Source organism: Lolium rigidum, chromosome 3, assembly GCF_022539505.1.
Source record: "Lolium rigidum isolate FL_2022 chromosome 3, APGP_CSIRO_Lrig_0.1, whole genome shotgun sequence".
NCBI classification, from domain to species: domain Eukaryota; kingdom Viridiplantae; phylum Streptophyta; class Magnoliopsida; order Poales; family Poaceae; genus Lolium; species Lolium rigidum.
This window is the reverse complement of record NC_061510.1, coordinates 246,498,960-246,511,832: the sequence shown is the minus strand read 5'-3', so window position 1 is coordinate 246,511,832 and position 12,873 is coordinate 246,498,960. Positions and strand designations below refer to the sequence as shown.

Below are 12,873 nucleotides of genomic sequence, written 5' to 3'. Positions count from 1 at the left end.
TAGGTAAAAATGCCAGATGTCTAAACTCTGCCTTAGTACAAAGATATATCACATAAGTCACATATAGAATAGAGTAATTGTTGGTCAAATGATTGTATAAGAAATGGAATAAATCTTTATCACTGAAACTGAGGGATTAATCGGTAAAAAATAAAGATGGGGCATTCAATTAACGGCACTATCATGTTATCTGACAATACCAGCAACAGAAAAATGACAAACAATATGCTAAAATACTTATATAACAATGCCATATATTAACTAATAACACTAAGAATAGAGAAAAAAAACCCATAAACTACCTTCATTACTATTAGTAAGGCTTATTAGTGGTAGAGCTGCATGGTGTATAGGATGTCAATTGACATCACAAAAATCTGATGCACACCATGCTATTAGCTATGAAATATGAATACATTAGTTTTGACCCTAAAAGTTGTAAATATTGACCTCACTTGTATCATATATGTCACTTATTTTGTGCGTTTGACATCACCAGCTCCTAGTCCTAGCTCCGCCACAGTCAGTGTCCTGTTAACTAATACTATAACAGTCACATAAGTCCATCTTAAAAATGTAAATGTTGATCAAAAGCTTATCTTAATGAAGTAACCTATGTGCTAATCATCGGAGGGGGTACAAACTATTGCATGTCATAGCTACGATGGTCGGTCTTAGAAGGTTCATACCTTGTGTTGAGGTCGTCGCTCTCTGGTCTGGCTGGCGGGCCTGCTATATATCACGGCAATGCCGAATCCGAGACCGCACGTTGTAGGCCTGGACGACGACGGCTGAGATGGCGACGACAATGACACACGATGGTTGTGGCCTTGTGGGGCGACCTGGCCAACTCCCAACGGCACTACGGGCGAGGGAGAGTACGAAGGCGACTGCTAAGAGTCGTCTACGGTGTCTGGGCGCAAACAACGGCAACGATGCTCTTCTGCGCCGCTCGGCAAGCACGAATCGATCGTCTGGAGGCATTGGAGGGAACTTAGGCGCTCTATACGGAATTCTTGGGTACTGTCAAAGTGTGAATTCTAGGAAGCTCGGAACGGTGTAGATCTGCATCGTTGGAGTGAGCTAGGAGACGCGACTAACCGGTGGCGCGACGGCTTGCCTCTCCGTGGTGCTTGGGAATATCCCAGAGATCAGGGCAGTGCAAATCCACGCAAGCCGCTAAAGAAATACTCCGTAGAAGGCAATGGCAAAAATTGAGGGATAAGATCTACTACATAAGTGTTCGATTGCGTGCTTTATTTCAATCGGCCATTATGGGACGGCTGATCTTGCCGTACACAGTTTGGAAATTCATTATTATTATTCATTCCTACTAATTTGGTGGCCAGTGAAAGAAACAAGGCTACTTGTGCTGACTTCTACGGTTGCACATTGAACAGTTCTTGAACACCCCTAAAATAGATAGCGAGAAATATAGCAATTATGCTGAGTCCATTTCCGCCAATTATTCCGAGCCGCAGTGTCTCTTACTACATCACTACTTACAAATGTTGCATCTCCTCTACTGGAGTGCTCCTACATCTTACACACAACAACACAACTTGTACCTGGCCACCTCTTAATCCTGTTATAAGGGCGCCTTAAGCCCTTCTCCTCGCAGATGCAGGATCCATGAGTCATCGGCATCTGGGAAACTATCCCAAAAAATATCTAGAACAATAGCTGAACAGCTAGTTGCTATCAGATTTATCTGGCACGGCCAGGAAGAATTTGAATGTGAGGAGAAGTCCAAGGAGCTCAATGATGTTCAGCAGAAAGAACACCATCTGATCACCTGTACGAGGGGAATGTGGGAAAAAAAAAGTTTATACAGTAAAACTTACAAGATATCTCAACTAGTAATTGAAATGTTAAAAAAAGTACTCCCTCCGGCACAAATTAATTGACGCAGTTCAGGAGTAAACTTGTACTGAACATAGTATATGACTACGCCAATTAATATGGGCCGGAGGGAGTATATAGCACCAACACGGGTGAAAGACTAGCTACATTAGGAAATAAATTGTACATTGGACTTTCCTTGAGAAAAGAATAGCAGAGTTTACCTGGAAAGAAGAAAGCATGTTGTCGTTTCTGCGCCCATGAAAACCTGCATTTATGAAAATTCAAGCGAACTTCTGAGCTTAAAGTACATAATGTTCAGTTGTAGTTGCCAACATAGCAGTGTGATCTATAATGTTTATTCTGTAACATATGAAATACATCATAGAAGCTATGAGGAACAAAGTATACTCACACAATGCCAGCGCCTGCAGGAGCAACTGCCTTGAAAAAGGACATTCCAGTCATGGCTAACCCGTTTGCTGCACCTCTTTGGTCCTGAGGCTGTTAGTAATTACATGCTTATCAGTCAGTTTCAGACTTGCGGCAGAGATCTGTTATAAACGTATTAAAATCAAGATGAAATTATGGGTAGCATACCACGGCATTATTTTGAAGGATGAAAGTGCCTGTAATGATGGTAACCTGATAAAATAGTCACGGAGCACAATAGTTAACATGTAGTATCTGGAATAGAAAGATACTATCTAAGACCCAACGTCCCAAAAACAAGAGAGCAAAGTGTAAAGCTCATAAGTGGTGGCAAAGCACTAGTACAGATTTTGAAAAAATCATAATTGTTATCTATTGAATTATCTACTAAGGCAATTTTGAGGTAACAAGAATTCTAAAATGGGACTGAAGAATACTCACACCAAGATTATTTTTTATGACTGATGCAATATTCAGAACAATTGATAATCCAGGTTCTGACAGGTACGTCATATAGGGGTAGGCAAAGAGAATAGGTATGCATATGCCCTGCAAGATCAGTCAAAATAGTTCAGATATACAGCCAGAAGAGAGAACTTCAGCAATGAAACAGCAGCATAGCAGCTTTCACCCACAGCTGCGATTTGAGACGATTTGATAGGTCCAAGAACCCTGTTGATGCGCGGGTACAAGAAGAGTTGATACACAAGAAGACTGGAGCCTGAAATTGAGAAGATAGGATACTGTCAATGTTATTAATAGAAATGATGGTGTACCAAGTATTAAAACCCAGCAATAATGAACGTGGATTAAGGGCACATTTTGCAGAGTTCATTCAGCTTCTGGGGTAATGCTAACAATTGTTTTCCAGTGTACGAGTGCCACCCGGCTAAATTTAATCAACACTTCACAAAGGGGAGCAATATTAGAAGCCCAGGATACTTCATGACTGCGTAGAAAATCTGGGGGCTACTTTGATTTGCTGGAACATTTGGACAAATAGGATTACAACACTCCACCAAACAAACAAACATGGATGGAAAGAGGTTACTACTAATAGACTCGGAATGACTGATACGAAGAATCCTTAAACACATATTTGATGCCCTGCATAATTGAACTGGCTAAATATTTCCGTAAGAGTAATTTTGTGGTGGGAAAGACGGGCAACTTCCAAAGTTGGATTACTTCCTATATATTGGTTCAACATGAAAATTCTTGAAGTGAAGAGGTCCGGTTGATCCTGGTAATATTGTTTCTAGGGTTATGGAATCATTACTTTTCATCTCCCAAAGCATGTTTAGGAGTTCACTCAGTTCCTAATCATTTTCTGCTTTATATTTATTAATAATATACATACTCCTGTAGGTTTCCCCGTTAGTGTTCCCATTGAAGGTTACAGAAGTACTCTGGGAGTAGAAAGATAAAGCTACCTGTAATTGCAAGTGTTTGGCCTACATCTTCAGATGACAAACTGAGTCCACCATATGTCCTGTCACTTTCAGCCCACAGAGAGAACACCTGAAGTTTATTTCAAAATAAAATTGAGGTTTATTTTAAACAGGTAGTGTATTAGCTATGACAGAGCCAATGAAACTTGTGTTAGTGACATATGTATGAGAAATACGAAAAATCTGAGTCAAATGTTAGCACAACAAGTAGAATCAATTTATGAATTGGAGCAACACTCCTCTAGAAAGTTTGCTCTTGTGATTGATATTACTAGTTGTTATTCTCTAATCTAAGCTGAACTCCTGATTCTGAAGTCCTTTTACAGTGATAAGTTACTGTTTATGCTAAATAAATTTCCAAACAAAAATGGTTCCAGAGCTCAGGGAAGTGTAACACTACGGACAGTTAATTGATATTCACAGTTACAGAAACCGTCTATACATCGGTATACCATAGCAAGCACCTTCCCAGATCAACGAGCCCATTCAGATCTCTGAAGAAGAGGGTTCATCAATCCTACACTTAATAGCTATTTTCCATGTTGCCATTCACCGCAAGAATATTCAGGAACAATTAGCCATCCATCTGTTTCTGGAATATTCAATTACCTGGCCAGAAAATAGAAAATAGTACCTCTGTGTAAGCCATGTCGTGGAAGGAGAAGACACAATAAACAATTATGGATGACATTAATGGCCAATTCTTGAATAAGCTCTTCTTGGTATCCGGACTATTACTTTGTTCAACCTTCTCTTTTGGATCAATCAGATGGGCCTCCAAAGATTCGACACTTTGATTCCTATTCTCATTTACTTTATGCTTGTGCAACGTCTCCTAAAATACATTGAGAGGTATTTACAAACGGTCAATCAATTAGGACAGATTCATTTAAGAATAACTTTTTTTCCCACAATTTCATTCCAGATAGTGTTGTTCTTTTCACTCCTGCCACTAGTTCTTTGAAGATTATAAAATAAAAAGGCATTTTCTATTATGCAAAAGAAATTATTTTACCAAAAAACATGTACTTATAAATTAACTCTGAATAGTATGCCTGAAGCATATAATTTTGAAGATCAATAATTTATGTCTGAAGTGAAATGTTTGGTTCTAATATTACTAGGAAAAGATGTGAAATTATAAGGTTCAGCCAGGAATATTCATGAATATAGAACCCATTTGTGCAAGCCCAGGTCATAAGGTTAAATAGCAAATGCAAATATGACCTGGAAATCAGACTAACTGCAAACTCAAGGAGGCTAACGCTGATATATCACATACCGGCATCCATATGCAGCCTATCAGAACAGCGGCAGCAAACACTGATGTGCATAAGCATGGTAAGAAGTACGGGAACCTGGCAAGTTTCCATAAAAAGTAAGTATTGTGTAAAACAGTTATCTGGGTTACTCTAATTTGCTTACACAAACCTTCCAAATAGCGAGTCAGGCGAAAAGATATTTGGATATTTTTCTGCAGGCTGCATCAAAAGAACAAGGTCATCATAAGCAGAATGACAGGTGACTATATCATAAAATTGTATTAAACAATCTATTTCGTACCAGTGCAAGGTAGCCTCCAAGAGCAGGACCAATGATGAGACCTATTCCCCATGCTGTGCTGACCTAAACTCACATGAAAAAGATGTCAAAATCAAAATTACTTAAAGAAGGGAAATCAATACTACATGGATTCACATGTGTATCTTACAAGTGATAGTGCTAGAGCTTCGTGTTCAGGCCGGCAAACTTCAATAGCATATGCCTGTAGAAGTTAGACACATATTCATCAGGTTTACTCAGTCAACCAAAAAAGAGCTTCAGTATTCAACATACCTTCATTGGTCCAAGTAAACCATTTAAAGCGCCAAGGAGAAACCTTGTAGCTATTGCCATCCAGTAGGTAACACTAAGCCCAAACAAAGCATTAAATATTACCCTGTGATGTTAACAAGAATTAAGTTAGAGAGTCACCTCAGAAAATTAGAAGTTGAAATACAGGAGTAAACAGTCACACTCTAATATGCACTGGTATTATGTAAAGAGGAGGTAAACTGTTACTAACACAGAGAAAACACCAAATATCACAACTGGCTTCCTCCCAATACGATCTGCTGCTATGCCCCAAATAGTTGAAGTCAAACATCTACCAAACATAAAAGCGGCACCTATAAACATCCAGTAAACACAGAAAATATCACATTAGACAAACACAAAGAGTTCACAATTTCTACAAGCATCAAACTCAAGTACTCAAACCATTGAAAATTAGAATCAAAGTTTAATTAGAAACTCACCTACAAACCCAGCATAGAACCCAATATCTTCTGTTCTTTCCGCGATGTGCAAGTCTCTTATCTATAAAGGAGGAGGAGGTAGTATGGAGACTTATTAGAAACTGACACTTCAGAGATTGACGCATGCACAGATATGAAAAGATAGCTAGGAAAGAGTGAAATATAAAAATAAATAAACATTGATATGGCTGACTAATCATTGGCGATGTAAGTATTTAATTCAGTGTGCTAAAATAATTAGACAAAAGGAGAACCAGATGATAATACATACCATGAAATACAAGAAGGGGAATAGCGACGATATTGGTATAGCTGGACAGAAAGACCAGAGGAAATATCAGAAACATCAAATACGGAATAGAAATTTTTTATGAAAAGAACAACATACTGAGTATATAGATACATGGAAACATTAATAAAAAAAATGTTCTAAAAAAAACCGCCATGTTCCATAGTAACAGTTGTTTATTAGGTAAGTTCATAAATGCTAACTTGGAACCTTCATAGATATTTCGGATACGTTTGGCATTGAGGTGGATTATGATAATCATGATTGCGCAACCAGCATTTTCCCTAGTTTAGTGTTTGTTTAACCAGGTTTTGCCTATTCTTGTGGCTAACTTTCTACAGAAGACTATAAAATAAGCATGGCACAACACAATTCAGCAACCACAAACTGAGGCTCCGTATTATTCAGCTAAATTGTCTTGACTTTCTAAAAAAAAAATCTAAGCACTACTAAAACACGTTGGCAAGAGCTGGATAAGTAGAAAAAGGATTATGCCAGAGCTGCTGCTCGATGGCAGTGATCTGAAAAGCATCGTTAGTTTCTCTACAAAAAAGTTATGTAAGCAAATATTATTTCACTAAGGAAATTTAGCTATGAAATTTCCACAAATTAATGTTACATAAAGTAAATTTACAGAGTAGGCCATCTTCATCCAAGTATGTTAACTTCCATCTCATGAGGTCAGCCAGAAGGAAGCAAACACTGAAACAATTAACCCATGAGCTTATGTGCTTTCGTAACTGAACAGGGGCATTTGCATCATGAATAAATTAGCCCAAGAGTTCAGGGGAAGCCCCGAGATTATAAATAGATTTGTGTCCAGTACAGGGACATGAACCAAGGTAGCAAGATTGTCACTCCCCCAACCAAGTGAGCTAGACTTGGTTTCTATGAGCTCAAGCAGTTTGATGATGACTATGGTATTGGTATATAGTAGTACGATGAGCTTGGTTTGGGATAAAAGCGTGATTTGGATTTCGCGATTGAAGTAATGTCCGGACTGCCACCGCCCACCTGTTACCAGCGATCTGAAATGCACGCGTAACTTTGCTACGAAAAGGGTTTCGATAAATGAACATTGCACGAAAAATGAAGACAATAAGCCGTACAACTTTTAGTTAATCAATATTATGTCAAACAAATCTCCAGAGCATGACATCTTGGTACCAGAATGGCAGAACCTGCGAACTTTCAGCACTTGTTGTGATAAGCATGCAAAGACGCTGGCCAGGCCAGTAGCACTAAGAAGTAATTAGCGCACGACGTTGTGTAGATTAATCGCGCGCGAGGGATGCCATGAGATGCATGTGAAATTATAAACTTTCCTGGTATACTACAACTACATTACAGTGACCTCCTGGAAGAAGAAATTCCAAGTCTTTGTCATTTACTACCTCCCCACTAGTAATAAGGTTGCAAGGACAGAAGGGGGACCGTACCGGTTGTAAGGCAGATCATCCAGACATATAGGAATTCCTTGTAAGGCATCCCCGTCTGGAGCTCCATCCTCCGGTCGTGATCGCAGCCCGGGCAGCCGGGGTGGTAGTAGTGCTCCTTCTTCCTCAGCAGCGGCGAACTCCCTTCCCCCCCATTCGCCGCCATTGCTGAGTGAGACCCAACCAATCAAGCGAACCCGGCTCCCGGCCCCTCACAACCTAGAGTCGAGCAATAAAAAGGAGCTCGGAACCGCCCAATGTCGCGCGCCTTTCCCGTGCCAGATTGCCTCAAGAACATGAATCGAGAAACAGCAAAGCGAAATCGGCCACCGCTACCCGATAACGGCGTGCTGGTGGTGGGACACCTTGACCGCCGAAGGAGACTGTCTCCTTCCGCGCTCCGACGCGAGTGCCGTCCGTGGCATTCCCACCCGCTCGGAGGAGGAAGCCAAGAGGAATTGCGCAGCTAGCCGCGGCGGGGGGTGGCGTCGCGATCGACGCGCGCTTAGGCCTGCGCGCCGCGCCAATCGGATGTTGCCTTCCCGCGCCCCATTGTTGTGACGTCAGAGATTACCGGAGATTGAAAGGAATAGGTGGGCATGTTTGGAGCCAAGAATCTGTTTTTTTAGAGAGAGAGAGAGGGAGAAAATTGTTGGCGCCTGCCGACGGGTTGGACTGTACTGGGAGAGTACGACAAGTCCAACTCGTGGAGTACCTCTTCACTGGATCAGGCACATGTGTCGATCTCATCTCGGGCTATATGGCCATATGGAAACATGGTTTGAGTTTCTTGGCCAACTTCTACCCACCAGGGGCCATGGCCATTTATATTATTTGGAGCCCACTTATCCTATTATTATGGTCCTCTTGCCTAAACAACCTTAACCACAGGACGCTCTACCATCATTTTCACCCGTGCCACTCATGTCCAATCTATAGGACATCTCTAATGTTTCGTGTTTGAAAGGGTTATGGCGGACAAAATTCGTGGCCCAACGTGATAACCGAATTTTTTTTTTGGTTGCTCGTGTTTCTATTAGGTTGGATCCAAAGCCAGCCTAAATCTGGATTTGTTTTGCATGCGTACGGACACAACACAGACTTGACTCGTGTCATCCCTGACCTGCTTGTCGGTGATTCGAAGGCAATCCACCCACCCTCCTCCCCCGCGAATCTCACCCTACAAATTTCCTATGCAATCCTTTGAATCAAACGCGCCCCTTTTTTCACCAATAGCAAGAAGCTCCAGACAAATATATGTCCTAGTACGGCATTCACAACTAACATCGGGAAGTTGGGGGTGTTTTGGTTTCTCCATTTTTACCCCATTGCGATCATGGTTCTCTTCCTCCATGATGAAGCTATGATTTGATTCACATGTTTGAAATAAGTAGTTGCATATAAGACGAGAAAGATAACGAAAATACTACCCACCCTGTTTCATAATTCTTATCGTGAACAATCACGACTATGAAACAAAGGGAGTACTGGTACTATGTTTCTCGTGAAAGGAATGGTGAATGAAGTCACTCTCGGATGGGATCTTGTGACTGGGACAATGTATGGGTGTGCTTTTGTCTACTTGCGCTTTCTTCGAACTGGACGAATAAATCATAGTACTCCTACTACAGTACGTGATATGAGTATCATGACTGTGACTAGCTAACACTCTCAGGTTATGACAAGTCAGCTGTACAAAATTATGTGGTGCCTTCGGTTCAAGAGTGAAAGAAAATGAACAAAAAATGTTATGTGTGGTGGGTCGCCTAGCTAGCGACAGGTACTTACACCGAGTCTGATATCCATTCAATTCGATGGACTAGCTTGTTGGTTGGTGTGTACCACTGTACCTACTTGGATCGATACTACTATACTACTAGTACTTATAACTGAAGCCTCCTCGTGTATGGTCCCAATTTTGTACTACTAAACTGAAATTCGTCGGCTGAGCGAGCAGCCCCAGTTGGAACGAATTGCCAAGGATAAACGTGTAGATGTAGGAGCTCATCGTGACTACATGTATGATGTATGCATAGATTAAGAGCATCTCCAGCCGCGTTCCCCAAAGCGTCCCCCAAACCGCGCCGGATTGAGCGTTTGGGGGACGTGTTTTGTTCGTGCCGCCTTTGGGGGACGTCGCTCACTAGCCGCGTCCCCCAAACGCCTCCCCCAAATATTTAAAATACTTTTTTTGATATTTTTATTTCAATTTCCACAAACTAATACATAATTTGGAACGTGGTTTACACGAAGACACAGTTTGAACATGGTTTTCCACAAACTAATACATAGTTTGAACCGTCGTGGACACAAATATAAAATTTTGCAAAGAAACTAAACCTAACTAGGCCGTGCATCGAAGGTTTCCTGTGTTCGCTGCTAAGAAAGAACACTCGAGGGCACACCCAGATCACCTAAACTGGAAAATCCAGCGGGAGGATGGTGCCCTTGTTGGTTCTACCGATGAGGCGAACATCCAGAAACTTCCGTGCATGTGTTCGCTGCGAAGAAACAACACTCAGTCGTCCTCCTCGTTAAGGTACATCTTGCCGCGAGCGTCGTAGATCACGTCGACGATCCACCGGTAGTAGCCGCACGCAGCCTCCCGCAGATGCATCGTGCGCGGGCGGTCGTCGCCGGCGACGTAGTCAGCGAAGGAGTCCGGTAGCCTCTGGATGCCGCGCGGGTCGCCCTTGAGGACGAGGACGAACTCGAACAGCACGTCCGGCTCCACGTCCATCTCCGACGATGAAGCCGACGGCGTGGCAGGCGACGGCGAGCGTTCACCTCTGCCGCGGCCACGACCACGACCACGGCCGCGAGGTCGGCCTCCGCCTCTACCAGACATAGCGTCGAGTCTTTTTGAGATGGTGGCGGCTAGGGTTTGGGAGAGAGGCGCTAGGGTTTGTGTGTGAGAGGGACGATGAGAGGCGGCCCTTTTATAGGCCGGAGGGAGGCGGAGGAGCGGTGGCGCTCATTAACGCCGGCACGCGGAGCTAGGCGCGACGGGACGCGTCGGCCGCGGCTCGCGGGAAGCCGCACCGTCGCTGCGGGAACTGCACCGTCGCTGCGCGCCAATAACTTCCATCGTGAGGTACGCGACGGTTAGGTAAAAATTTATTGAGCCGCTGACGAGTCGGCCCCGCCACTCCCCGCCTCGCTTTTCGGTGTGTCCGGTGTCCCCGGTGCGTCCCCTGTGGGACGGGGACGGGCTCGGGGTGCCGGACACCATATCGGGGCGCGCCGGACAAAAATGGGCTTTCAAGGACGCGGCTAGAACGCATTTTTTGTCCGGCGCGCCCCAAATCCCTTTGAGGGACGCTTTGGGGAACGTGATTGGAGATGCTCTAAGGAAGCCAGCATGCGACTGCCGCTCATTTTCTTGTGGTTGAAACATTCCCATTCAGCTAATTATATATGTACCACGAGTCCCGTTTCAAAAAAGTATGTACCACGAGTCAAACCATGACGATAGAGGTTTTGCTTCAGTGTCCTCTCCCTCTCCAAACTTTGGTACGTCAAGTAAGCTAACTTGGCTGTAATTTGTCTCCATATCCGCTAGCTTGCCTAATTAGTCACGGGACTTGTGTTCTGATACGTTATTTCTTCTAGGCTGTTTTTTCTTTGTTTTGTTCTTTTATTATCCCTGCATACAGTACAAGCAGCTAGTTTCACCTAGGTACTCCGCACTCCAGCAAAATAAAAATAAAAAACTGTGTACTACAGCTGCTTCGTCGAGAACATGCAATGCGGTCGAGCGCGCATGCAGAGTTAAATCGAATCAAGAAAGCAACCAGGCAAAATGATGGATGGGATTTGCAGCCAAGAATCCATCAATTAATCTGGAGGAGGATGAATGGAGATTGGGGGATGCACGGTGGTGGTGGCGATGATGGAGTACTCACCGGTGCAAAGGATGACGACCCAGATGTAGATGAAGCTGCCGTAGGGGATGCCCGGGTTCGTCGCCTTCCTCCGTTCCACCGCGCACCCGGGGCACCCCTCCACGTAGTACGCCACATCGCCGGGTTTCTTCTCCAGCAACGGCACTGACGACTCCGCCACCGCCGCCTCCTCCTGTCGCCGCCGCCCATCGTGATCTTGGTCCACCATATCGAGGATTGATCGCGCGGGGTAATGGGGAGATCACTAGGCTGCTGCTGCAGAACTCTGTGTACCAGGGATTTATATGGGAGGTTGGTAGTTGCGGGAGCTGGGTTATATGCAATGATTCGAATGGAACTGCACGTGCTTGAGATGGGTGATACTATTTGTAGATTGATTTCGCTTGGTTCCGTGGCGATCAAGTAGCCATGCCCGGCGGCCCGCGAGATCTATTACCAAGAATAAACAAAATCGAGATCGACCGGTGTATGTAGGGCACTTATTATTCATCACAAATAAGTAATGTCTTGGACTGTAACCACCGGATCTATTACGAAGAAGAAACGAATCGAGATCCACCGGTGTAAGATATACTGCATTATTACTCATCACAAATACGTCATGTCTTGTCTTGGACCGTATCGTCTTTAAGAAGATGCAATTTTGACCATTAATTTGTATTATTATTATTAGTATTATCAATATTATTATAGCACGCGCATAAACCTAAGAAAGTTACAATATTTATTTATGAAATATTTTCAAGACTAATATGTACATGATTTTCAAAGCTATGTTCCAATTATTCTAAAACAACCGTTGGCCAAAATAATAAAGTATGACTCAAAACTTGTCCAAGATACGGAGCTCCCCGATTTAGCTTCAGACGCACCTAACTAGGAGGAAATATACCGAGAGGTGGAATACGGGTGGCAGTAGGGCTGAGCGCCAACATGGGCAAAGCCACCACAGAAGGCGCACTATGGTGGGCACCTCAACCAAGGAGAGAGGGCTGGCGACATAGGAGTTAGGGTTATCCATCAGCAAAGCGAAAAGGAGAACCCATTCTTGACAATGATAAAGGTGTAGAAGGAGTCCAAGAAAAATAAGACCATAGCTCTCTTACACCACCGATCAATGACAAGGGGAATCGAAGCTTTTGGTTGGCGTAGATCATGGAAGGGTGTGGAGGCAACTCGAATGTTCGTAGATCCACTCGGGCAGGTTTTTTTGCGGACGGT

At 43.4% G+C, this 12,873-nt stretch overlaps 1 protein-coding gene across 2 annotated transcripts; it reads right to left on the bottom strand.

Annotated features, from left to right (window-relative positions):
• Positions 1 to 1,364: 1,364 nt before the first annotated feature.
• Positions 1,365 to 11,967, bottom strand: LOC124703242 (protein ZINC INDUCED FACILITATOR-LIKE 1-like). Of its 2 annotated transcripts, none has more exons than XM_047235460.1 (17): positions 11,653 to 11,967; positions 6,294 to 6,334; positions 6,023 to 6,083; positions 5,791 to 5,893; positions 5,562 to 5,664; positions 5,437 to 5,490; positions 5,289 to 5,351; positions 5,157 to 5,206; positions 5,008 to 5,083; positions 4,360 to 4,560; positions 3,708 to 3,795; positions 2,910 to 2,995; positions 2,716 to 2,823; positions 2,443 to 2,487; positions 2,258 to 2,346; positions 2,067 to 2,110; positions 1,365 to 1,795 (listed from the first exon to the last, which is right to left on the bottom strand). In XM_047235460.1, exons 1-17 carry the CDS (start codon positions 11,858 to 11,860, stop codon positions 1,692 to 1,694), a joined length of 1,524 nt encoding a protein of 507 aa, XP_047091416.1. In that variant the 5' UTR covers positions 11,861 to 11,967; the 3' UTR covers positions 1,365 to 1,691. The 2 variants fall into 2 exon arrangements, with proteins under 2 accessions (XP_047091416.1, XP_047091418.1); XM_047235462.1 differs by lacking the exon at positions 11,653 to 11,967 and adding an exon at positions 7,751 to 8,160.
• Positions 11,968 to 12,873: the final 906 nt, after the last annotated feature.